The sequence below is a fragment of the Perognathus longimembris genome, chromosome 7, assembly GCF_023159225.1.
Source record: "Perognathus longimembris pacificus isolate PPM17 chromosome 7, ASM2315922v1, whole genome shotgun sequence".
In the NCBI taxonomy this organism is placed as follows: Eukaryota; Metazoa; Chordata; class Mammalia; order Rodentia; family Heteromyidae; genus Perognathus; species Perognathus longimembris.
Window position 1 is genome coordinate 35,880,332 of NC_063167.1, and position 27,084 is coordinate 35,907,415.

Genomic DNA, 27,084 nt, shown 5'->3' on the forward strand with positions numbered 1-27,084 from the left:
CAAGCCCAAAAGAAGAAGAAGAAGAAAGAAGAAGACGAAGAAGAAGAAGACGAAGAAGAAGGAAAGAAAGAAAGAAAGAAAGAAAGAAAGAAAGAAAGAGAGAGAGAGAGAGAGAGAAAGAAAGAAAGAAAGAAAGAAAGAAAGAAAGAAAGAAAGAAAGAAAGAAGGAAAGAAAGACTAGCCCAGTCTTGTTTTGTTTTTGTTGCCAGTACTGGGGCTTGAACTCAGGGCCTGAGCAGTGTCCTTGGCTTCTTTTAGCTCAAGGCTAGCACTCAGGGACTTGAGCCATAGCGCGACTTCTGGCTTTTTCTATATATGTGGTGCTGAGGAATCGAACCCAGGGCTTCATGTATATGAGATGAGCACTTCACCACTAGGCCATATTCCCAGCTCCAGCCTAGTCTTAAGTCAGGGACAAGTGTGAATTGTGGTGGCATTCACTGAGAACCATGTATATATGGAGAGTCTTGTGGTAAGGGAGAATGACTTCAACATGGGATGTAATAAAGTAGAGTCACTTAGTCAGAGATTGGTAAGAAATGGGAACTTGGAAATGGGGAGATGACAGCATGTGGCAGAAAAGGGTTCCTACTGCATAGCCTCCCACTTAAGAGATAAGCCAGGGCCCTCCTGGAGACCTCACCAGTGCTACATTCAGATGTCAGCCTAGACCACACCATGAAGAGAAAACTGGGGCAAGGGCTACTTGCCCATGTCTACTGGCTCAAGGAAAGGGAAATGCTGCCAAAAAAGTCTATGTGACAAGTGGCTGTAGAAGGGTGGAAGCTGTAATTTTCCAGAGTAAAAACCTTTGATAGGCCTCCTAATAAATACCAGCTCAGGTTTCTGAAATGTTAAATAATGGTAGAGAGAAACTAGCCCATAGACAATCACTAAAGATTTTATTTTCATAAACTATATATACTGTTTTTCCTTTATCTTTTTAGTTGTCTATTCCAAATGAATGTCAAAGCCTACAGAAGAATTTGAAGACAGAACATTTCCTTCTCCTGCTGCCAACTTTTAATGGATGGCCTGCGGGGAAGAGGTTGGGAATTCCTGGCACTGAAGCCAGAGGGTAGAAAGTAAGAAGAGTCTGGCTTTTGTGCCAAACTTGGTCCATGATGTCCCAATCAGCCAGCACTTTGTCTCTTGAAGATTTTTTCTAGTCTTTCTTTGCCTTAGACCTGACTCTAGGCCACTCTGGCTCTCTATCTTGGATAGGCCGGCCACTGGCTCTCTTCCCTGAGCCTTCATTGCCCAGAACCTGGCCAATGTCACCACCCTGGTCTGGTATTCTAATCACAAGTTCCCATGGTCCTGTCTTTAATTTAGAAGGGCCTTCTAGTCAGGGTGATACATAGAATATGAAACTGAGAGTTCATTTTGAGCCGGTAAGGACATATCATCACCATCTACTCACTTAGTTCAGAATAAATTCCCAGTGAATGAACATATGCGCACATCCCAAGTCACTTGTCCAGGAAAGTTATGAGTACCACACGACATGCATACTATTACTTGTTGAAAATCAAGCCTGCTCTGAGTATCTGCTGGGTGCTGCCCTCAAGGAACTAATGGTACAGAAAGTTACAGAAAATAGGAATGCATCTTTCCAGACTAAGAGTTATAGAATACAAAGGAATAAATACTACCTGAATTTAAAAAAAAGAAAAGAAAAGAAGGAGAGGTATTTGTCTGAAGTAGGTCCAGAAGGATCAACGGGAAATTGCCAAGTATACAAGGCAAGGAAGCCTATTCCAGAACTTAGAAAACTCTTAAAAGGTAAAAGTGATATTCCTAGTAATTAGTGGGAGTGTTGATACAATTATTATTAGATTGTTGCAAGTGTATGGTAGATAAAACTAGTAAGTATATTATTGTATTTTACTTCTATCATTACTGAATCGCAGGGAGGTGAGTCTAAGAAGGAGAGAAATGAAATATAGACATAAAAAAATTAGCAAAAACCTGTTGATACTAAACAGGAATTGGAGCCATCAGTATGAATTGACATAAATTTTCTTTTAGAAGCAAATAAACAAGCAGATAAGTACCTCCTAGTTCTGAACACTGAACAGGCCTGAAGACAATGCCCACTCCATTGCAGGAAAATCACTAGCGTCTAGATTGTGATCTTGAAATACTTTTCCCCACTGAAAGGAACCAGAATTCCTTAGAGCAACAACTTGATCTGGAATGTTTTTCTTTACAAGATAGCAAGCAAGGAAGTTACTAGAGACAATGTTAGTTAACAAAATGCAGGAACCTGCCTGAAGAGGCTTCCTATGGCCAAAGATGGGACAATTTGAGCATCAATAAAAATGATTCCTGCAATGGACTGCAGCTAATGGGTCACTGATAAAAAAATTCTTGTGAACCAATTACTATTTTAAAAGGAAAAATCAAAGCACAGTAATAATTTCTTTTGCCTTTCTCATACTAACCCAATTACTAGGTACCCAAAATGGTAAATGTAAGAAGCTCTTATTAAAGAAGTGTTCCAGCCAGGACTGATGACACACACCTGTAATCCCATAACTGAGAAAGCTGAGTGAGGCAGGACGGTCAAGAGTTCCAGACCAGCCTAAATAGTGAGACTCTATCTCAAAAAAAAAAAATTTAGTTAATAAAAAAGAATGTAAATATCACCATTTGAAATCCTCAATGGATGGATAGACTTAGGCACTGCTGATTCATATCATACCACTAACATTAGATGATCACCCACTATAATTTTAAGGGTGAAAGAGTTTAACAGCACATATTAAGCAATCTTGTAAAAAAAATGCAAACCTGAATGTGATCAAGTCTTTCTATCCAACCACCAATCCAGAGAACAAACAAGTATATTAAATGTATCATAGCAATACAGTCAGCAAAATGCTGGGTGCTATTCTCAAGGAACTTACAGTGTAGGAAGTTAAAATAAAAATGTATATTGCCAAAGAAACTTCAGTTTCCAGAGAAATTGAGGCTAAATGATTCTGAAGGCTAAATGATTCTTTAGCAAACAAATGGCCAGGTGAAAGAGAATGAGAGCAATTGGGGGAGATAGAGTAGGCCCCTGCAATTTATATATATAAACAAAGTTGTATTAAGTAAACCTAATTTGTAGTTGAATCAAGCAAGCTGTAAAGTTATAATTTTATGAAGCCATTAGAAATCTAAACATTGAAGTACGTTTGATATTAAGAAGTTATTTTCTAGATATAATTACAGTACTATAGTTAAGTTTTGTTTTGTTTTGTTTTATAGTAAAGCAGCAAGTTTACTGAAAGGGAAAGTAAAGACTCTCCATAGAGAGGGGTCCCAGAGCTGGGAGTTTGGCAGAGTTTCCCAGAGAAGTGGCCTTTATACTTAATTCTTCTCCCACACTGGAATATGAAGAGAAATTTTTTTTAAAACCTTTACCTTTTCTTTTTTGTTTTGTTTTGTTTTTGTTGCCAGTCCTGGGGCGTGGACTCAGGGCCTGAGCTCTCCCTGGCTTCTTTTTTTTTTTTTTTTTTGGCCAGTCCTGGGCCTTGGACTCAGGGCCTGAGCACTGTCCCTGGCTTCTTCCCGCTCAAGGCTAGCACTCTGCCACTTGAGCCACAGCGCCGCTTCTGGCCGTTTTCTGTATATGTGGTGCTGGGGAATCAAACCTAGGGCCTCGTATATCCGAGGCAGGCACTCTTGCCACTAGGCTATATCCCCAGCCCCATCCCTGGCTTCTTTTTGCTCAAGGCTAGCACTCTACCTCTTGAGCCACAGTGCCACTTCCAGCTTTTTTCTATATATGTGATGCTGAGGAATCGAACCCAGGGCTTCAAGTATATGAGGCAAGCACTTTACCACTAGGCCATATTCCCAGCCCCTTTACCTTTTCTTATGTGTGCCTGTCTTGGGGCTTGAACTGAGGGCGTAGGCGTTGTCTCTGAGCTTTACAGTCACAGCCCCACTTCAGCTTTCAGTAGTTAATTAGAGATAAGAGTTTTATGGACTTTCCTGCTTCGACTGGCTTTGAACCCTGATCTTGAGATCTGTCTTCTTGCTTTGTTTTGTTTTTTGGTCAGTCCTGGGCCTTGGACTTAGGGACAGTGGCCCGAGCACTGTCCCTGGCTTCTTTTTGCTCAAGGCTAGCACTCTGCCATCTTGAGCCACAGCGCCACTTCTGGCCATTTTCTATATATGCGGTGCTAGGGAATCGAACCCAGGGCTTCATATATACGAGGTGAGCACCCTTGCCACTAGGCCATATTCCCAGCCCGAGATCTGTCTTCTAAGTAGCTAGGATTGTGAGCCATTGGTACCTGGCTGCCTCTTTTATACAGAATTTAAATACATATGGATGAAATAATATAATGTGTTAGATTTTTCTCCCAATAATGTGGAGGAGGGCTGGGCACTGATGGCTTATACCTGTAATCCTAGCTACTCAGGAAGCTGAGATCTGGGGATTGCAGTGAAGCCAGCCTGGGCACAAAAATCTGTGAGACTCTTATCTCCCATAAACTACTCAGAAAAAGCTGGAAGTGGAGCTGTGGCTCAAATGGTAGAATGCTAGTCTTGAGCATAAAGAGGCTCAGGGACAGTGCCCAGGCCCTGAGTTCAAGCACCAGGACCGGCAAAATAAATAAATAATAATAGTAATAATATCAGTCAATAATAAAATATTGAGGAAAAAGGCAAGGGATTGATGGGTACATACATAAACAAGGTTGGCCAGGAGTTGGCAACTAGTGTTGAAAGAATTTTTACAAAAGAGATACTACATTTACATTTATTCTTATTCTACATTTTTTAGACAAGTTCTCCAAATGTAGCTCAGGCTAGTCTGGAATTCACGATCCTTCTGTCTCTGTTTCTAATCTGGGACTCGAGGCCTATACTACAATGCCCTGCCACATTTCTTTTATCTATGTTAAAATTTTCCACTAAATTAAAATAGAGAAAAGAAGTTATTGTGCTTGCCACTCTAGGTCCTCCAATATATCTCACAGAAAGGAAACCAGGAGGAAAGTTGAGGAAGAAGTGACCAGGGACACTTCAGACATGATGTGGAAAGGATGGCAAGCAGCGGAGGTGATGGTGGAAAATCATGCAGTCAGGATGCTGTGATAAAGAGATTACAGTGCTGAGCCAAAGCTGATTTCAGAATAAAATGATGTGTAAAAGCCTAGTAAAACGCTTTATATCTTTGGCTTATGAAATGAATACTCGGGACAGGAGCCAGAGAAAGGATAATTGCATACAACCCTTGAGTATCGAAACAGGAGGGTTTTAATTACAAACGGCTCTCCACAAGCCCTTAGTTCATCTATTATTAAAGCCTTTATTACACTGCAGTACAATTATCTGCTGCCCTCCTCTGGACAGATGTACTTGTCATCACCAATGGGAAGGGGCCCTAGTCTGGACATAGTCCTTCATACCCTTTATTCCTTATTGCCAAAGCAGTAGTTTCTAGGCTTTTCCTGGGTCTTGGCTCAGAAAGGAAAAGCAGCTCTTAAGTGATGGGAGTGAAAATGAAAGTTGAAAGGCAGATTGTTTTCTTTCCAAACTAGATGAGTACTCTACCACTTTAGCCATGCTCCCAACAAACTATACTATCTCAATGACTAATGCAGGGGTAGCTTCCAAGGTTCTCCTTGGATTCTGAGGTTCCAGGGAGAAAAGGGTTAATGCTCTGGAAGGAATTCAGTCCAGCCTAAGCCTTCTCATGCACAAATTTATGCAGGGAAGGTTACTCTTGAGAATAGAATCCATTCTTTTTTGGTGAAAGCTGGGAGTCCAGAGATTACAGTTGAAGGCACAGGCAGCTCATAAATCTACAGTGCCCAAGGGCTCTGGACAGCCCCTCTTATTGGCAAAGCGATTGATGCTTCTGCCAGGGAGGCTGCAGAGAAGCTGTTCATCACTATCTCATTTGGAAACTCAACACCTAAATGGAGGTACTGACACCCAAGTTTACAGATCTGAGCAAAGCCCAGAGGGGTCGAACCTGTATAAACCACGCTGTGAAATCTTTAAGAGTCAACCAGGGGCCAGGTTCTGCTCTGACTCTAAAGGGTTATGGTACCTGGACTTCTTGGTCCAGAGTCTTTACAACAAGGAAGGGACTGAAGCCCAAGCTCGGAGCAGGTCAAGAGAGCCTCTCAGGAGGTGAAGTTGGGTATTCTGGCCAAAAGAGAGGCTTAGACAACTGTTGCCCTTCTGTTCTCTCTCTCAGCCCTTCTCCAGCTGAGCTCAGACTTTCTCATTCTTAGACATGCTACCCCACATGGTATAATCATGTCCTGTGATTAATCATGCCTATGGTTTAATCATGCCTATATCTTCCCTTCCCCCAAACCATAAAAGTGGACTATGTTTTTCAGAACAGAGGGTAGCTGATTACTGTACTCAACCTTCAGGACCTAACTCAAGCAAGACTCCACTCAAAACCAACTCCATAGGGTTCAACTGACAATCTGCCTGAGGAACGTCCCACACAACATGGCTTTACCTGCTGGGCTGTTCTACACATCAGACTGAAGATCCTTGAAGCAGAGACTATATCTTATCTCCTGGGTTCCCAAGATCTGGCTCACAGAGGCTACAAAGTAGCCTCAATAATTGCAGATGGCCTAAGCTCAGTATGAAATCCCTTATCCTACAAATGCACAATGCTTCTAATCATATAAAATAATATTTATGGAAATGAAAAAAGGAAACCCTCATCCTGATTCATGCACTTAGTTCACAAAGGCTCATCCACCTTCTCAATATTAACTGGACATTTCTGCTGTTCAGGCCAGTGGGCACTGGGACAAATCAAATAAGACTATTTCAGCCAGGTGTGGTGGCAAACAGCACTTAGGAGGCTAAGAAAGACGATGAGTTTGAGATGAGCCTAGCTACAGAGTAAAACCTGGTTTTACTCTGTAAAACCGGGGGAGGGGGGGGAGCGCTGGGAATGTGGCTTAGTGGTAGAGTGCTTGCCTAGCATGCATGAAGCCCTCAGTTCGATTCCTCAGCACCACATAAACAGAAAAAGCCGGAAGTGGCACTGTGGCTCAAGTGGTAGAGTGGTAGCCTTAAGCAAGCCTTAAAAAGAAACCAGGGACAGTGCTAAGGCCCTGAGTTCAAGCCCCAGGACTGGCAAGAGAGAGAGAGGAGAGTCTGTTCCTTCTTCATACTAAGGAAAGGTGCCCTCTCTGTCTAGGGTCTTCTCTGTTCTCTGTCAACATTCAGTGAGGTCATCTGCAAGATGAGCTGTGTAAGTGTGTAGACAAAGTAAGATGCAAACAAGCCACCATATACTCATTCTAAGATTAGAGGCACCCAAAGCACTATTAGAAATAGTAGAATTTCTATTTCTTTTTCATCAAAACAAAGAGAAATTAAGCTTTAATTTGCCCAGGTTCCCATCGGAATTATTAACAATGTATACACTGATAATAGTACACATAAATACTTCAAACATGCACATATCACTGGTTTGTGCTTATGGCAAAGACTCAAAAATGGAGGGAAAAAAACTATAAAAAGCTATCAGAAAATCACAGAAACTAGGTCTCCAAGACATAGTCTCTGCCTATAAGCAATAGGTGACTTTACACAACTCAGCCATATTCATTCTGGCCTCTTCATCTATGCAACAGGTGGGCAGGACTGGTAAGCATGGCCTATAAGACAGACCTGGAAAGTGTTTTGTAAAATGGAATGTGATGTACAAATGTTAGCTCTCCATCCAAATGCACTGTGTTCACTTGGATGGACTTAGCTTTTTCAATGTAAAATGAGGAGGAAAATCTATACTACCTCCAAAGGTTTTGATTACTTTTCCTCCATTTCTTTTTCTTTGCCAGTCCTGGGGCTTAAACTCAGGGCCTGGGCACTATCCCTGAGCTTCTTTTGCTCAAGGCTACCACTTGAGTCATACATAGCACCACTTCTGGGTTTTTCTGTTTATGTGGTACTGAGGAATTGAATCCAGGGCTTCATGCATGCTAGGAAGCACTCTACCACTCACTAAGCCACATTCCCAGACCTTTCCTCCATTTTTAAAGTGGCACACATTAGCTGTATAGGAGGGGAATTAAACGTGATACTTCTACATGTTTAAAATGCATTCCAGCCAATCTCACCCCAACATCACTTTCCCTTAACATCCCCCTCCCTTCTCACTGTTCTGTTTTCACACATAGGACTGTGATCTTCTTGATTCCAATATCACATACCCACAAGAAGAGAGGAAGAAGGGATGGTGGTAACCTGTGACATCTTAAGTTGATCTCTAGTCATTCTAATGGCCAAGGTGACTTGAACACCAGGTCACTACATCTTGTCAACCTGCAGGGTCTAAAACCTGAATTCTTCAACTGAGAGGGAAAAATCCTCTTTTGTTACAAAAAAAGAGATTAAAAAAAATCAAGGTGAAGTCAGTGAGAAGCACCAAATTTCAGTACAAACTATCAACCTACTTCCAGTCTTTAGTCTTATTATTGAGCACCTATGAGTCAGGCACTTTTTTTTTTAGTGTGTATTAATTATACTAAGGAGTTTCACTATAGTGTCAGGGGCTTTTACAAACACAGTATCTAATCTTCATATAGGTTGTATCATCCATATTTTATAGGGAAGGTAACTGAGGTTCAAAAATAATTATTCCCTTGCACAAGGCACACAGCAAGTACAAGGTAGAAATGGGATTTAATTTAAGTAAGGAGGGAACTGGTATTGGGATTTGAACTCAGGGCCTCATTATCTCTCAGCCTGCTTATTCAGCTTGCACTCTATCCCTTGAGCCACATGTCCAGTCCTGCTTTTTGCTAGTAATTTTCCAGAAGTCTCATGGATTTTTCTGCCAGCCGGCTTTAAACTGTAATCCTCTGGATCTCAGCCTTCTGAGTACCTAGGATTATAAGGGTAAGTCACTGGTGCCTGGCTGGGATTTAATTTTAATTCTTGATAATGAAGTCCCTGATTTTTTTTTCATATAGTCCATTGCTCTGGTAGACAGTAGGGCTGCTAGTGATTATAAAACTGAGTAAAAGTAAGATCATGTGCAGAGTATGTCTTCATTTATTACTTCATTCATTCTACAAACATTCACTGAGTCCACCTATATACCCGGTCATGCAACAGGGAATGAAATCCTATCCTGTTTTTATGGATCTGATTCTAATTGAGGAGACACACTAGTGCAGAGAGGACAAACAAATGACTGGATGACTGATCAGGTTAACAGGACAGCAGATGGACACACAGACAATAAGTGTTTTGAGCACCATAAAAAAGTGACACATATCATACAAAATGTACTGGCATCACAAGCTAAGTGACAACTGTTGGAAGAAAGAAACACTTCAGATGAATGGAACTACAAGTGCAGACGTGATATATTCTAGCAATGATAGAAGTTCAGTGTGGGGCTGGGGGCACAGGTCAGTGGTAAAGGACTCATACATTATATGCAAGGCTCTGGGCTGGGTTCCAAGTACAGGCAGAAAAACAAAAAGTTCAGTATGACTGCAGCCTCGATACAGAATAGGAGTGGGATAAGAGCAAGGAAGGGGCCATGAAATTACATATTTTTCCTGTACACTCTCCCACTGAGCTAACCATTGATGGTGGAATCACCTCAGAAGCCCTGAACAAGCAAGCAATAAAACTTAGAAGTGTTTAGAGAACTTTCGGAGGAATCCAACTCAGGTTCTGAAGCTGCCTGCCTGAGAAGTCAGAAAGACTACCAGGACTGTTGTGTGATGGAACAAACCCATACTGTGCTGCTGGAAAGGGTACATGAGGTTTAGGAGGGGGCTGCTGGGATGAATGCAGAGGTCATCCTTCAGCAGAATCTAAGAGATGGATTTCAAATGGAAGCTTTCAACTAGGACACACACACAATCCTAAACATGCACAAACACAACCTACTATGAAATTGTAGAGAAAGACACGATGGTCTGGTATTTGGGGGGCGGGGTCTGCGCATGCGCACGTGTGCATGTGTGTGCGTGAGACCTGAGGCTTGAACTCAGGGCCTGGGCACTCTACCACCTGAGTCCAGCTCCACTTCCAGGTTTTTGGTGGTTAACTGAAGATGAGCGTCTCATGGACCTTCCTGCCTGGGCTGGTTTTGAACTGTGACCCTCAGATCTCAGCCTCCTGAGCAGCTAGGATTATAGGTGTTCTTTCACACTTGATAGTAACAACAACAGAACTGAGGCACCTGCCATGTTTGTTTGTTGTTTGCTTTGTTTTTTTTTTTTAGCATACCACTCCACAGAATAAAAATGTTATCTCTTACTTTCCTCCTTAGCTGGACTTGGCTGCTGCAACTGTTTGGTTTGGAGTAGCTATAGTTGTAGGGAGATGGTCCATCTCTGGTGCATCAAAAAAGTATGCCTGTAGGAAGAGAGACACATGAGACTGTCAGAAAATAACAATCCAGTTGAAGATCCTTCTAGGCTCAATACTATTTCTGGGCTCTCATGGTCTCTGCCTCTTGCTACCATAGTTGACATCACGTTGAACTGCAACCATCTCAGTTAATGTGTGCCTCACTAACTCAATCTGTGAGTAACCTTTTCTTTTTTTAGGGGGGGAAGGGCTTGAACTCAGGGCCTGGGTGCTGTCCTTCAGGTTTTTGTGCTCAAGGCTAGCACTATACCACTCTGAGTCACAGCTCCACTTTCAGATTTTTGGTGGTTAATGGGAGGTAAGAGTCTCATGGACATTCCTGCCTGGGATGACTTCAAACCATGATCCTCAAATCTCAGCCTCCTAAGTAGCTAAGATTAGAAGCATGAGCCATGAGCACCTGGCCGTGAGTAACCTTAAACTTAGCTACCACTTATTGAGCACTTACTATGTTATATGACTTAAATCTTCCTAACAACCCCGAGGGTGTTACAGTTATTGCCATTTGACAGATGAGGAAACTGGCACTTTGAGAAACTCAAGTCTCTTGGATCCAGGGTATATGGTGTACGAGTGGTAGAACCAAGGCTCCAAGCTAGTTCCATCTGACTCCAAAGGGCACATTGTAATTACTACATTACACACAGGCTGTCTCTATGGAAGTGGAGCTATGGCTCAAGTAGTAGACTATTAGCTTTCAGTGAAAAAGCTTTTCAGCACCCAGGCCCTGAGTTCAAGCCCCAGTACTAGCAAAGAGATGGTTTCTACTGCTGTCTTTGTGTCACCAGGATCTCTCACAGGACCTGGCATACTATATAAGCCACTGGTACTTAGCGAGCTGAGCTATGGCAGACAGCTGCTAAACTAGCCAGTGGGCTCTAAGTTTCAAAGATCTTAAGAAAGATCTTCACCTCTTAATTCTCCAGGTTGGCAATGAAAGGTTTGATAAGTGTGTCTGCTCAACATCTACAATTAAACTGTCAGAAATTAAAAGTCAATTAAAAGTCAGAAGGAAGTAGAAACGCAGATAGCAAGGAGGATCTTCCTTTCTGCCTTGAGGCCTGAGAATCCTAACATTAGCCAGGAAAACACTCAATCTCACTAGCCTTGGATACTGGTTCTTCAAAGGATAGGTGAATCTGTTACTATATATCAAAGACTAACAAAAACCCATGACCTCCCTTAGGAAAATGAAAAGCCAAGAAACGACCAAGAACCATTTTTCACCAGCTCTGCTTGCTTTCAACCAGAAGGGGGCACCAACATGACATGCTGGGGCTTTCTAGCATTCCTAACTCAAAATCATAAATAAGTAACACTTTCCTCCTGATGCCTTTTTGTGCAGTCCTCCAGTTTGTCATTTCCAGAACAATCCTACCACTCACTACTCCAAAACTACTTCTTGGAAACTATTTTCTGGGGCAGAGGAAGAGAAAAACTCCAAAGTCAGGGGTATGGACAAAGGCTGCAGTGTCCACGCTACCCTGGGCTCCCTCACTTTTCCGGGGGGAATCAATGAGTCAGGGCAGGAGCAGAAGTTTTTCCAGGTTACTGGAGGAAGCCTGTTCAGAAGGAATGAGCCACAAGGCCCAGACTCTCTGGCTCTGCTGCTGACTCACAGTGTAACTTTGGACAAGTCCCTCCACCCCTAGGGGCCTGAGTTTTCCCATGTGTAAAATGTAAGGATTAGAAAACATGATCTTTAAGTGTCTCTTGACCAAACTTTAGTTCTGTGACTTACTAGTGCTTAAAAACTCCAGCTGTCATTTGGGAAATGCCTACTGTACACCAAGCAAATAATCATTTACCAGCTCAGAAACAGGCATTTTGATCCCCTCTCTGGAAAGAAAGCTGAGGCTTAGACCGATTTTCCCAAACTAACTGTGTCTGAGTGGAATTCCCATCCAGTTGTGCCCAGCTCCACAGTCTAGACTCTTCCATGCTCAACACAGCCTGTTGATTTGGCACAGTCTATGTCCAGCCCAGTCCTAGGCTCTGTGAGACCTCAGGATGGAGGGCAGCCTTTCTAGGAGTAAGTCTCCCTACTGGCAGTAGTAAACACTCAAACATGGGTTTGCACATCTCTTGACATCTCAACTAGGGACATCCCCACTGGGATCTTCCCAGCGACCTCTGCCAGGTGTGTTTAGTACAAACTTAGAGATCACTTACAAGTATATTCGCCAAGGGGCCTTCCCAGGAGTGGGGCTGTCATATGCTTCACTGCACTAAGGCAAAAAACACCAACCCATGCTTCCCAGGGGAGAAGGAGAAAAACAATCTGTCTGGTTCAGTGGGTGCCTCTCAGCTCAAGTGACTCCCCTGCTGATTCCTGGCCCTGCACTTCTAAGAATAAAAATGCCTTCTCTTTATATGACTTGTTAGACTTTTCATGTTGCAAACAACATTTGATCCTTCCAACAACAAAGATGTTACTGTGGTGTGCTAGCCCAGCTCCTTTTTCTTGTTTGTTTTGTTTTTGTTGCCAGTCCTGGGGCATGGACTCAGGGCCTGAGCACTGTCCCTGGCTTCTTTTTGCTCAAGGCTAGCACTCTACCTCTTGAGACACAGCACCACTTCCATCTTTTTTCTCTATATGTGGTGCTGAGGAATCAAACCCAGGGCTTCATGTATACGAGGCGAGTACTTTACCACTAGGCCATATTCCCAGCCCTAGCTCCTTTTTCTAAGGGAGAAGGTAGGAGTCCAGAGAAGGCAAACAACCAAAGCACACCTCAACACCTGACAATGTGATGGTTTCCCTCTTCTAGGGGGAGAAAATGTTATCTTCCCCTGCTCTCAGCAAATGCCTCCCTACCCCACAGTCCAATCTGTACTGCTCCATGACTGTCACAGAGCAGAGCAGAGTGGTGCCCTTCTGCTTCCTCCTCTCTGTCAAGTTCTCAGCCAGGTATGAGTAAAACAATCAGGAGGGAGATGGGAAGTTGCTAGAGAGAGGCACCAATGAAAAGGTATTGTGGTACAGCGGGGAGACTTGAACTTTAATCCAGGTTCATGCCATGCGACCTTGGGCCACTCCTACTGGTGCACTAAGTAATATAATGTGTAGTAGGGGCCACTTTCCTAACAGCTTTCCATACGGACAACCTTCACTATACATGAAGAGCTTCCACAGCCTTGTCACCAACCTCACAAAAGCCCAGGAAGATAGGAATCTCTGACAGGTGAGGAAACCAAGATCCCGAGAGTTAAGTTGCCTCAGATCACAATGCTATGCACCTCCCCATCCAAGATTCTGTCTTCTTTATAACTATGTTCTCTTCGAGAAGATTCCTTTATTTTCTTTTCTGGCAATTCTCAGGCCTGAACTCAAGCACTCTTGCTTGCTAGGCAGATGCTCTACCACTCAAGTCATGCTCCTATTCCTCATTCTAGAATTTTTTTTTTCAAATCCTGGGGTTTGGACTCAGGGCCTGAGCACTGTCCCTGGCTTCTTCCCGCTCAAGGCTAGCACTCCGCCACTTGAGCCACAGCGCCGCTTCTGGCCGTTTTCTGTATATGTGGTGCTGGGGAATCGAACCTAGGGCCTCGTGTATCCGAGGCAGGCACTCTTGCCACTAGGCTATATCCCCAGCCCTAGAAAATTTTTTAATAGGATGAGCAGGGAAATCCTAGCTTTAGTGCCATGTACCCCAAAAGGAGATAAAGTGGCATAGAACATAAAAAGAGAAACCATGCCATCAGTTCCACATGAAATTGATTTTTGTATGTATACATGTATATGTGTGTATACACATGTGTACATGTGTGTGCCAGTACTGAGGCTTGAACTTAGGGCCTGGGCACTCTCGCTTAGTTTTTTCCATTCAAGACTCTACCACTTGAGCCACAGCTCCACTTCTACCTTTTTACTAGCTAATTGGAAATAAGAGTCTCACAGAACTGAGTACTGGTGTTTCACACCAATAATCCTATCTATTCAGGAGGCTAAGATTGTGGTTCAAATCCAGCACACCAATAATCCTATCTATTCAGGAGGCTAAGATTGTGGTTCAAATCCAGCACACCAATAATCCTATCTATTCAGGAGGCTTAGATTGTGGTTCAAATCCAGCCTGGGCAGAAGAGACTCATCTCCAATTAACCACTCAAAAACTGGAAGTGGAGCTGTGGCTTAAAGTGGTAGAGTGCTACCCTTCAGAAGAAGAGCTCAGGGATGGTGCTCAAGCCCTGAGTTCAAGCCCCAGAACTGACAGAGAGAGAGAGAGAGAGAGAGAGAGAGAGAGAGAGAGAGAGAGAGAGAGAGAGAGAGAGAGAGAGAGAGAGACTCACAGACTTTTCTGCTTGGGCTGGCTTCAAATTGTAATCCTCATATCTCAGTTTCCCGAGCAGGTAGGATTATAGGTATGAGTCACCAGAAGTTGGCTTATGTAATGGATTATTAATGACAATGACACTTCTTTGCTCCACTGACCTATCTGCCCTTCTCCTAGCTTTTACAGAGCTGAAGAGAACAATGCATTTCCTTCCTGCCTTTGAGTCATCAACCTCTCAGCCAGGCATGCTTTGGAAGAGGTACAGAAAAGAGAAGAAGGTGCAAGTTAGAGGTAGTGCTATAAGCAAGTTAGTTATAATGAAAAGGGCACTTTTCCACAGACAGCATTTCAGAGATCAACCATGTTGCCTTAGGATCAAAGGAAAGGGACCTAATTTATGGGACAAGTTATATGTTAAATGCATCCTATGTATTTTTTTTGATCCTCAGAACAACCATCTGGTAGGAAATAATAGACTCATATTATAGATGAAGAAGTTAAGATTCAAAGAAGTACAGAATATAGCCAAGTTCCTAGCCAGAGAGAAATAGAGCCAACCTGTCTGACATGCTCTTCCTAGACATGGGACTCAAACTTACTTTTTTTTGTCAGTCATAGGGTTTGAACTCAGGACCTGGGTGCTGTCTACCACTTTGAGCCACAGCACCACTTCTGGTTTTTCTGGTAGGTAATTCCAGATATGAATCTCATGGACTTCCTTGCCCAGGCTGCCTTCAAACTTCAATCCTTAGATCTCAGCCTCCTGAGTAGCTAGGATTATAGGCGTGATCCACTGGCGCCCAACTTCAAACCTACTTTAATGCTATCCACCTTAACAACAACTCCACTTACCTGAATTAAACTTCATTCTTTAGCTCTCTACCCATGAACCTTAACTTCAAAAATCTTCCTAAATGGGGCTGGGAATATGGTCTAGTGGCAAGAGTGCTTGCCTCATACACATGAAACCCTGGGTTCGATTCCTCAGCACCACATATATAGAAAATGGCCAGAAGTGGCACTGTGGCTCAAGTGACAGAGTGCTAGCCTTGAGCAAAAAGAAGCCAGGGACAGTGCTCAGGCCCTGAGTTCAAGGCCCAGGACTGGCAAAAATAAACAACAATCTTCCTAAGTAAGCATGATGCCAATGGCTCACGCCTATAATCCTAGCAACTCTGTAGGCTGGCATCTGAGGAACCAGTTCAAAGCCAGCCCAGAAAGGAGAGTTTGTGAGACTCTTATCTCTAATTAACCACCAAAATCTCAGAAGTGGATATGTAGAGCACCTGCCTTAGGCAGAACAGCTAAGGGACAGCACCCAGGCCGTGAGTTCAAGCCTCAGTACAGTACATATATTAAAAAAAAAAAAAAATCAGCCAGGTGCTGGTGGCTCACACCTGTAATCCTAGCCACTCAGGAGACTGAAATCTGAAACTATCAGTTCGAAGCCAGCCCAGGCAGTAAAGTCCCCGTGAGATTCTTTTTTTTTTTTTTTTGGCCAGTCCTGGGGCTTGGACTCAGGGCCTGAGCACTGTCCCTGGCTTCTTTTTGCTCAAGGCTAGCACTCTGCCACTTGAGCCACAGCGCCACTTCTGGCCATTTTCTGTATATGTGGTGCTGGGGAATCGAACCCAGGGCCTCATGTATATGAGGCAGGCACTCTTGCCACTAGGCCATATCCCCAGCCCCCCCCCCCCCGTGAGATTCTTATCTCTAATTAGCCACTCAAAACTGGAAGTGGTACTGTGTCTCAAGTGGTAGAGCACTAGCCTTGAGCACAAAAAGGCTCAGGGATAGTATATAGGCCCTGGGTTCAAGCCCCACACCTACAGATAAAAAAAATCTTCTAGGAAATCAACAGGGCATTCAAAGGCAGAAAGTCAACATGTTTCCTGCTCACAAATCCTACAGAGAGGCACCCATACTTGCCCTGGCTAGACATTATATCTTAACCAGATTACAAAAACTAGGCAAAGCCTAGTTTGATTGTAGCCTAGGCTACAATCAAAGTCTCAAAACTATCTACTTTTTCTATAGGAGAGTCAAAATGATATTTAGTTCATGAAGTCAGTTTTAAAAGAACCATTGTATCTAACAGTTTAGTGTTAAAAACACACCAAAAGTATACAGGAATGAGGCCATACCAAGCAGCCCACAGAAAGAAGCATATGAAGCAACACAATCGTCACAATTGTAGCCAATGCAATACGCCGGTTATCTTCACGAACAGCTGGCCAAAATGTCATTGCCAAGACAGATCCTGAGATGCCCAGGGCAATCATGACTAGAATCCAACGAATAGCTTTCTGGGGGATGATCCACAGTATCTGAAAGAAGGGAAGAAAGAAAGAACAGAGTCTTTGCAGGCATTTGTTCATTCCAGGTATGTAAGTTTATGAAACCTCTGAACCAATCACCAACTAGGCTGATGCCAGCCTAGTTTGCAAAACACCCACCAGCATGTAGACTAAGGCAATGCTTTCCTAAGGGTTCGCTCCCCAGCCCCTCTCCTCTTCATGCTGCCCTTGAAACTCAAAGGAGATTGTCAGGAGCAGATGAACATTAAGCTGGAAATAATGCCTAATTCCCGGCTGAAGTGTTAACCAAGACCAGAGCATCACTCAAGAGTCTGCTCACACAGAAAACAAAGGGGCATGATCTCCCTGATATATGACTGTTAACAAAGGGAGACGGAGAGACAGTAGAGACCAAGTCTGTGAATACTATATATGTTCTTGATACATTGTATATTGTATATATGTCTACCTGACCTAGAGAAGGGATAGAAAAACAGGACGTAAAATATCACAAGAAATGTACACACTGCCCTACTATGTAACTGTACCCTTTTTGCACAACACCTTGTAAAAAAATTTGTGTTCAATTAATAAACAAACAAAAAAAAAGAGTCTGCTCACAGTGCTGTACTTACTGCTGTAGGGATATAAATGAAGAGCGAATAGCCATAGACGCACACAATCTCCAGAAACGAATAGGAAACAATGTTCATGACTTTGCTGTTTCTCCACATGAGGAAGCCCCAGAGGGCCAGAGGAACAAGCCATGCGTAGGCATAGATGATGGTAGCTGCTATGGACACTGTGGACAACAAGACAGTGTCACCTCCACCATGCCTTTAAGTCACTATCAGAGCACTTCCCACACTTTACTGTTCTTTCTTCCTACATGTCAATCTACTTCAATGGTCACTGGGCTCATGTCTTCCTGGGCTGTGGTCTTCGGGCCTGATATAGAACTTAGCACATGTAGGTGTTTATAAATGTGTACCAAATTAATGAATCTTTAGCATCTGTCCTTGTAGTCTCTTTTAGAGCTTTTATAATTCATTTAGAAACTAACAATAGGGGCTGGGGATATAGCCTAGTGGCAAGAGTGCCTGCCTCGGATACACGAGGCCCTAGGTTCGATTCCCCAGCACCACATGTACAGAAAATGGCCAGAAGAGGCGCTGTGGCTCAAGTGGCAGAGTGCTAGCCTTGAGCGGGAAGAAGCCAGGGACAGTGCTCAGGCCCTGAGTCCAAGGCCCAGGACTGGCCAAAAAAAAAAAAAAATAGGAAAAAAAAAGAAAAAAGAAACTAACAATAGTATTAAACAACTGAAATATTTGAGAAGACTATACTGCAAGATTCAAATATAGTGAATACTTCAATCAAATAAAAGCCAACTATCCCCTTGGAAGAACACATCCTCCTCCCTAGCAAAATAAGAGCTGACACTGATTTCTTTAGCAAATTTATTTAAACGCCCTGGGTACAGATTAACTTGCTCTGCATGTCATTTAGAGATCTTTCTGCTTCTGAAATACAGTTTCAACACATTGATGGATCGTTTGATATGCTCTCGGCTGGTTTTCTTCCTTAAATAAATAACTTCACTTTGGTAACGGAAGTTCTTGTTAATAGCTCCTCGGAACCCAGCCTTCCCTCTCTCTGTGAGGCCCTCCTCCTCTTCCTCCTCCTTCTCTTCCTCTTCTTCCTTCTTCTCTTCTTCCCCCTCTTTTTCCTCTTCCTCCTGTAGTATCATGCCCTACAAGACTTGCTCTAGAGAGCAATTAGAAGTCTTCTTGATTCTGGAGTGACCATAATAAAGCCTGGCAAAGTGATGAGATGTAGCTCAGTGGTACAGTGACTGCCTCCCATGCATAGAAAACCCTCCCAGTACTGCAAAATTAAAAATAAAAATAAACAAATAGATAAAGTTTGGCTAAGCCATGGCACCTGCCTCTTCTGTGGGAAAATTAGTAGGGAACTCATTTAACACATCTTGGCAAAGCCTCCTGGCAGTTATAGTCAGACACTTGTTAAGACTGTCAGTGTCCAAAACGTTTGGCACTCCCAGAGCAGATTTTTTGTGTTGGGACTCCCTCATTAACCCAGATACAATTTCACTGACATCATGTCTTTTTCTTGGACAATGAAAGGAAGGAGAAGGAAATTCTACTCTGGCTATAGCTACTGTCATTTTTCACTGCTGGACATCAAGTAACACACTCACTGCTTTACTGACAGCCATGGTATTGTAGTCTCTAAGGGCACAGACTTCATAAAGATGCCCTGGGTTCTAATATCACACAAAGTATCTCCGGATAGTAAGCTATTAATCTTCCTCCTACTTCCCTATCTGCAAAATAGGAATAAAATTACCTCACAAGACTATTAGAGCACTTGTCTAGCATGTACAAGGTCCTGAGTTCCATTTCCAGAGTGCAAAAAAGACTGTTAGAAGAACTAAGCTAAAACAGGCAAGAACCATTCTAATAGAGTGGTGAAAAAGGATAAATACTTAAGAATTTGCTTTTTATATTATTAACTAACATGTTGATATTATTTCTTGAAATTGATATTTTTGTTTTAGTAAAGAAGAAACAATATCAGAGGAGCTAAATGTTTGATGAATGTCACATGGTTAACAACTAGATGGGAGCAAGATCCAACCCAGGTGTGACCACAGTCTTTACTTGGGGAAATGTTTACTCCTTGACATCGGATGCCCAGCCCATGCACTTCCAGATGACCTGCAATGCAGAGATTAACATGTACACTTACGGCAATATTCATCCAATTATCTGGTTTTACTTAACTACTAAGCTACTTCAAGACAGGATCTATATCTCTTAGATACCATTATTGAGTAAAGCTCCTGCCACAGACATTTGATAAACAGAGTCAGGAATGAATCCAGGTCTGGCTCTATGATGGAGAAGAAAAGAAGGAAAGAAGAGAAAATGAGTATGGGAAGAAAATGACAAGAAAAGAAAGATACATGGATCTATATTGTATCTCACATAAAAACACAGAGTAAAAAGGAAGAATTCATTGTAGCTGCATGTATACTCTCTCAAACACTTAAGTATGCTCCTGTACACAGGTATATGTGCACATATATGGTAATAATAAGCACTGGATGAGTTTTATAAAAATCACTAGTCTAACACCTTACAGTTTTTTATTCATTTCTTTTCTTTTTTTTGTGACATTCCTAGGGCTTGAACTCAGGGCTTGGAGCTTGCTTTTGTGGGGGGTGGGGTGTGTGTGTGTGTGTGTGTGTGTGTGTGTGTGTGTGTGTGTGTGTGTGTGTGTGTGTGTGTGTGTGTGTACTGGTTCTGGGGCTTAAACTCTGGGTCAGGGCACTATCCCTGAGTTTTTTGGCTCAAGGCTGGTACTCTACCACATGAACCACATCTCCTACTTCCAGCTTTTTTTGCTGGCTAACGAGATAAGAGTCTCATGGATGTTCCTCTCTGGGATGGCTTTGAACTGTGATCCTCAGATCTCAGCATCCTGAGTAGCTAGGATTGCAGGCATGAGCCACTGACACTTTGCTCTTTATTCTTTTTCTTTTCTTTTCTTTTTTGTCAGTTGTGGGGCTTGAACTTAGGGCCTACGCGCTGTCCCTGAGCTCTTCAGCTCAAGGCTAGCACTCTACCACTTTGAGCCACAGTGTCACTTCTAGTTTTCTGGTGGTTAATTAGAGATAAGAGTCTCACTGACTTTCCTGCCCAGGCTGGCTGTGGACCACGATCCTCAGATCTCAGCCTCCTGAGTAGCTAGGATTACAGGCATGAGCCCAGCAGGGCTGGCTTTCTTAAATACTATGTGAGTTAGCAACACTGTGAATGTACTTATGCCACTAAATAAAATAAACCTAAAATTGTTAAAATGTATGTTATATACATCTTTCTACAGTCAGAAAACAAAAGATGATGTGGATTTATATAGAAAACTGGTATATTTTGAATCAGTAGTATGTCTTAACTCTAAAACACAGAAAGCAGAGCTGCAGGACCTATAGACTGGGCCCACAGCTCAAGGGGCAAAAGACTTCATGGTTAGAAACTGACAGCATTTACAATGAGTCAAGCTATTCACTAACCTTTTTGGAACTCAGGCACGTAGTGGTATGTCTTCTCTCCCAGATGGATTAAGAAGTTGGAAAGATTCCCACTAATTGCTATGGCAAAGACCAATGTGGCACATATCCAAAAGGGGCCTGCAAAAGCAAGCAGAATATTTATAAACAGGAAAATGAAGCACTAGCCTTCAGACTCTTATCAGCCTCTCCCTATTCATACAAGCAAAGGAAAATGAATTTGAGATGCAATCAACACTTACTTAATGGGAATTTTCTTTTTTAAAAGATCAAAACACAGTTCCATAATTAGCTGCCTTAAAGACTAGGGCGATTAGAATTCAAAGGCCAAAACACTTGCTACAATTAGGTGGATAAAGACATTGATTTATACATGGTTTCCTTTACTGGAAGATCATAAAATAAACTCACAGACATTTTGTTAAACCTTCCATCAGAACACAAGAAGCAAAGATTGCTTTCTTTACTAATGCCAAATGTTAATGCCAGAGAATAATAAGTAAAATCAGACAGGTCCACCCACAATATAAATGAAGAGCAGAGCAAGAGGGGTACTTCAGGAAAACATTGATCTAATCTACTAAATCACTATGGGCTCTGTGTGTATGTGCATGTGGCATAAGGGATATATGTATTTGTGGAAGTAGAGGAGAAAAATTTATTTTTAAGGTTTTTTAAAATAAATAAAAATCAATCCATGAATGCAGTTCCGTGTTCAAAGTTAAAAGGAAATACAAAGACTGGTGATATGGCTTAAGTGGTAAAGCACCAATTATGAGCAAAAAAGCCCAAGTGAGCATAGGAAGCCCTAAGTTCAAGTCCCATACTACCACAACCACACACAAAAAAAGAAAGGAATACAAGGAAAGAAAAGCAAGCTCCACCCTCTCACCCTCTCAGTGCCCCAGCTCTGCATTTCACCTCCCCAGAGCCCACCACTGCAACCATTTCTGATAAATCCCATCAGAAATACTGGGTACATATAAACAAATACAGGCATGCATGTGTGTTTGTATGTGCACATGTCCTGAATGCATCTTTCTGTTTTTACTTTTAAACAGCCTAGAAATTCTACCATTGATAGCCATAGAATCAGGTTTGGGTTTTTTTTTTTTGGTCAGTCATGGGGCTTGAACTCTGGGCTGGGTGGTGTCCCTGAGCTCTTTTGCCACAGTGCCACTTCTGGTTTTCTCAAAGTTAATTGGAGATAAGAATTTCATAGACTTTCCTGACCAGGCTGGCTTTGAACTGGGATCCTCAGTGTCTTGAGCAGCTAAGCTGATAGGTGTGAGCCACTGGCACCTGGCTCGGTTTCCTTCTTAATGGCTATAAAATATTCCACCAAGTGAATAAGTTGACCATGCTTTGCAAACTTCTCTCACTTTTTGCTCGATTTCATGAACACCATCCTTATCTCACTCTATCTAGGAAAAGCACTATGTAGATAAATATGAATGTATTGTTGCTTATTTTTTGAGATGAAGTCTTTCAATGTATCACAAGATGATCTGAAAATCTCAATCCTCTTGCCTCAGCCTCCTGAGTGCACCATCATGCCCAGTACAAGTGTAATTTTTAAACTGAAAACTTTTAGTATATTTTATGAATTTCAATTTTACTAATATTTTTCAATACTGCAATAATTTCAGGTACCTCAAACACAAAACTAATTTTAAAAATTACTGTGGGCTGGGGACATGGCTCAAGTAGTCAATAAGGCCTTTCACCCAAACCAGAGGGAGGGGGAGAGGGTGGGGGTAGAAGGAAGGAATAATAATAATAATAATACGGGGAGATACCTAGCAGAAATAGATGAGTACTTTTTCAAAGCAAAGCACTGCACTCTAAGGTGAAAAGGATACTCCAAAGAAACACCACCATCAGCTTCCCACAAACTATTTCCTCACAAGACCCCAAGCTCTCTTCTGTATTCAAGGACTAAGCTCACAGAATTATTTTGGCTTTCAAGCCTACCATATCAAATATGCAAAAATCAAAATAATACAAAGCCCACATCCAGGTGCTGGTAGCTCATGACTACAATCCTAGCTACTCAGGAGGCTAAGATCTGAGGATTACAGTTCGAACCTAGGACAAGCAGAAAAGTTCTCGTGAGACTATTATCTCCAATTAACCACTAGAAAACCAGAAGTGGAATTATGGCTCACAGTGGGAGAGTGCTAGTCTTGAGCAAAAGAGTTCAGGGCCCTGAGTTCAAGCCCCACAACCAACAACAACAAAATCCACAAAAACTCTACAACCAAAAAGCTTTATTAAAAAAATAAAATAGGGCTGGGGATATAGCCTAGCGGCAAGAGTGCCTGCCTCGGATACACGAGGCCCTAGGTTCGATTCCCCAGCACCACATATACAGAAAACGGCCAGAAGCGGCGCTGTGGCTCAAGTGGCAGAGTGCTACCCTTGAGCGGGAAGAAGCCAGGGACAGTGCTCAGGCCCTGAGTCCAAAGCCCAGGACTGGCCCCCCAAAAAAATAAAATAAAATAAAAAAATAAAATAAAATAAAACTGTGCATGTATTGTATAGATGGGCTGAGACCATCCACGCATATGGATTCATGTGGGCAAAGTACTCATTTACACTATTATATAACTAGAAAGCAAAGAACGTCATATCCTTCTTGTTATTTAAAAGGCCCTGGGCTAGGTGCTGAGGGTACAGAGTGTGCAACAGAGACACAAACACTGCCCCCCAACACAGGCAGGTAGCCCAAGGAGGTAAATAATAAAATAGCTAAATACAAGAGAGTTTGGGCAGAAGGAAGTGAAGCTACCCATGGGGCACACAGGGAGGGAGCCAAACTAGAGAATGGGGTTCTGCTAGCCTTGAGCAAAAGGAGCTCAGGGACAGTATGAGGCCCTGAGGTTCAAGCCTCAGGACCAGCAAGAAAAAAGTTATGCACTTGTTATACTGTACAGTTTATAGAGAATGATTTTTTTAAAGGACTGAGGGATTGACCCAAGTAGTAGAGCTTCTGCTTAACAAGCACAATGCTGAGTTCTAACTCCACTATCACAACCAAAATACAAAACAAAACAAAAACAAAAGTTATGTTCATGTTTGGAACAGACATAATTTTTTAAAATATATTTGCATTGCTACTTAGGAGGTGTAGATTGGGAGGATCAAAGGTTGAGGCTAGGCCCAGGAAAGAGTTTGTTAAGAATTCATCTCAACCAATAAAAACATGAATGAGATGGTATAAACCTGTCATTCCAGCTATTCAGGAAGAGTAGATAGAAGAATTGAGTACATATTGGCTTCAGCATATAAAAGCAAGACCCTACCTCCAAAATAAGAAAAGCCAAAAGGGCTAGGGAAATAGTTCAACAAGTAGAACCCCTGCCTAGCAAGAGCAAGGCCTGGAGTTCAAACTCCTGTTCTCTCAAAAACAAAACAAAAAGAAACAAAATACTGATAACAGACATATTTCATTTCCCCTAAATTCTTTGCAAGAGTTGCTACTAAATCTCAGACGAGTCAAAAGAACAACCATACATCCCAAGAACAGTGCAATGATCTCAGCTTTTCAAGCAGCCCACGCATTTACCCAAGCTTAAAAGGAATGTGGTAAAGAACCAAAAGGACATGCCACATACCATAGAGATCTGGATTGCTGCGGATAGATAACCTCACGAAGTTTTTTCCGGGTATTGGTAAAAGAGACCCTTTTATTCTGTCAAAGACCTGGAAGACAACAAAGCAGTAAATTCTACTTATGTTTTTTTTTTAATAGTTACCTTTCTGTTATTATAAAGGTGATACATAGACGGAGTTAGTTACATAAGTCAGGTAATAAGTACATAATGTTTTTTGTTGTTGTTGTTGTCCTTGTTATTGTTGTCAATCATGGAGTCTAGACACAGACCCTGAACTTTTCTGCTCAAGGCTGTGTTCTACTACTTTGAGCCACAGCTCCAATTCCCTTTTTATTTTTTTCTCCAAAGCTTAATATATTCAACTACTACAAAACTGAAGCTTAGCTATTTGAGCTTTTATGATAGTATTTCCACATTCTACTAAGCCTTTATTTTTTAAGACTACTTCCAGTGCAAAAATATTTCATATGATTTGCCTGTCTAATTACAGAAAAAACAAGTCTTCAATATAGAAGGAAGGGTAAGGTGATTTTACAAACCTGGTATGTATCCACATCAAAGAATGTTTGGTAGTACTCAAATGTCCAGAAAGGAGAGCTTTTCTTCTGGCCAGCAAGTAACTGTCAGAATAAAACAAAACATAATCAGTCAAGTGCTGGTGGCTCATGCCTATAATCCTAGCTATTTAGGAGGCTGAGATCTGAAGATTTTGTTTGAAGCCAACTCAGGCATGAAAGTCTGTGAGACTCTTATCTACAATTAGCCACCAAAAAGGAAAACGAAGCTGTGACTCAAGTTGTAGAGTGCTAGTCCTGAGCAAAAAAAGCTCAGGGACAATGAAAAGGCCCTGAGTTCAAGCCCCAGGACCAGACACACACACACCCCGCATTAAAAAAAAATCAATACAGAAACAACTTCCTAATTGCAGCTACACAGAGGGATGATGATCTAACAAGAGACCAAAATGTGCGAAACCACTAGGCTCTTTTGCATTCAATGACCAACAGCCACAGCTACACTTCATGCCCAGCCTGATACAGTAAGCATCAGTTTTAAAATCACTTTCAGGGGCTGGGAATATGGCCTAGTGGCAAGAGTGCTTGCCTTGTATACATGAAGCCCTGGGTTCGATTCCTCAGCAGCACATATATAGAAAATGGCCAGAGGTGGCGCTGTGGCTCAAGTGGTAGAGTGCTAGCCTTGAGCAAAAGAAGCCAGGGACAGTGCTCAGGCCCTGAGTCCAAGCCCCAGGACTGGCAAAAAAGAAAATAGAGAAGATTAGATTCATTAGCATATGGAATGTTATAATACACACATACACACACACACACACACACACACACACACACACACACAAACAGACTCAAGATCCTCACTTCTGTTAACACCTGAATTTTCAAAGATCTAATGTACTAATTCACTCTAAAGTACTAAAAATATTACTTGCTCTATTAAAAAAAATCTAGAGGATGAAGGTATGGCTCAGATGGTAAAGTGCCAGCCAATGAGCTAAAGTGCCAGATACTGAGTTAGAGTCCTGGTCTTGAACCAAAAAAAAAAACAAAAAAAGAAAAAAAAAGTCTAATTTAGAGAAGGCCTGTGCCTGTAGCCACAGCATAATGCTCTTTGATAACACTGGAGCCAGGCCCAGCACCAGGAACCATGATGACAGACAGGATTCACACAGCAGAGGGGGCAAATGAGCCTGAGGCAGTTCTGCAGGACAAGGGACCCACTTCCCATAAGCTAGGCCATGAACTCTGTCATGATCACAAAATACCAGTAACTTTTTCTCAATTCACAAAGAAAATTAAGATAATTTCTTTCAATGTTAAGACTTTTCCCCTTACCCATTTTTTCAAATTTGTAAATAGTGAATTTGCTTAAATATTGGTACCTACTGTTTATTCCACAAATGTTAACTTTGTGTCAACTTGTCTAGGCTATTGTACCTGGAAATTAGTTAAACAATCTTCTTGGTGTTTCTGTGAGGGTGTTATTGCTCTACAATGTGGAGGGGCCTAAGCTAATCAGTTGAAGGTCTGACCAGTACACAAGAGCAACTGCACCAACCCCATCTCCCCTAAGCAAGAAGGAATTGTTAGCAGACAGATTTTTGGATTGCAACTCTTTCCAGAGTCTCAGGCCTGCTGGTCTCAATTGTCAGATTTCAACTTGCTAAAGAATCTTTCTCTCCATACTCTACTGGTTCTCTTTGAATTTTAATGCTCAGCTACACTAATAGCCATTTCTGTATATACTGATGTCTATCACTTTAACAAGCTGGGAATACACTTCACCTCTGGAGGACTAGTGGGGTCTAGCAATGAAAAGCACAAGCCACCTCCTGCCAGTGTGTACCTTGGCAAGTGACTTCAACTCTATGCTTCAACTTTCTCACTGTAAAATGGGGA

General features: G+C 42.2%; 1 protein-coding gene and 1 long non-coding RNA gene across 8 annotated transcripts in view; one reads left to right on the forward strand and one right to left on the reverse strand.

Annotated features, from left to right (window-relative positions):
* The window catches only part of Yipf1 (Yip1 domain family member 1), a 40,017-nt gene that overhangs the window by 5,674 nt on the left and 7,259 nt on the right, over window positions 1-27,084 (reverse strand). For all 7 annotated transcript variants that reach the window (XM_048351366.1, XM_048351361.1, XM_048351362.1 and 4 more), the window contains 6 exons: window positions 25,210-25,290; window positions 24,671-24,758; window positions 21,057-21,173; window positions 17,596-17,762; window positions 16,808-16,990; window positions 10,274-10,371 (listed from right to left, as the gene is read on the reverse strand). In XM_048351366.1, coding sequence (XP_048207323.1) covers window positions 10,282-10,371; window positions 16,808-16,990; window positions 17,596-17,762; window positions 21,057-21,173; window positions 24,671-24,758; window positions 25,210-25,290 — 726 coding nt within the window. In that variant the 3' untranslated portion in view covers window positions 10,274-10,281. The remainder of the gene's footprint in view (window positions 1-10,273; window positions 10,372-16,807; window positions 16,991-17,595; window positions 17,763-21,056; window positions 21,174-24,670; window positions 24,759-25,209; window positions 25,291-27,084) is intronic.
* On the forward strand, window positions 407-25,783 carry LOC125355188. Its single transcript, XR_007211612.1, has 3 exons — window positions 407-1,580; window positions 25,467-25,473; window positions 25,739-25,783. It is a non-coding gene; the product is annotated as an uncharacterized LOC125355188 (long non-coding RNA).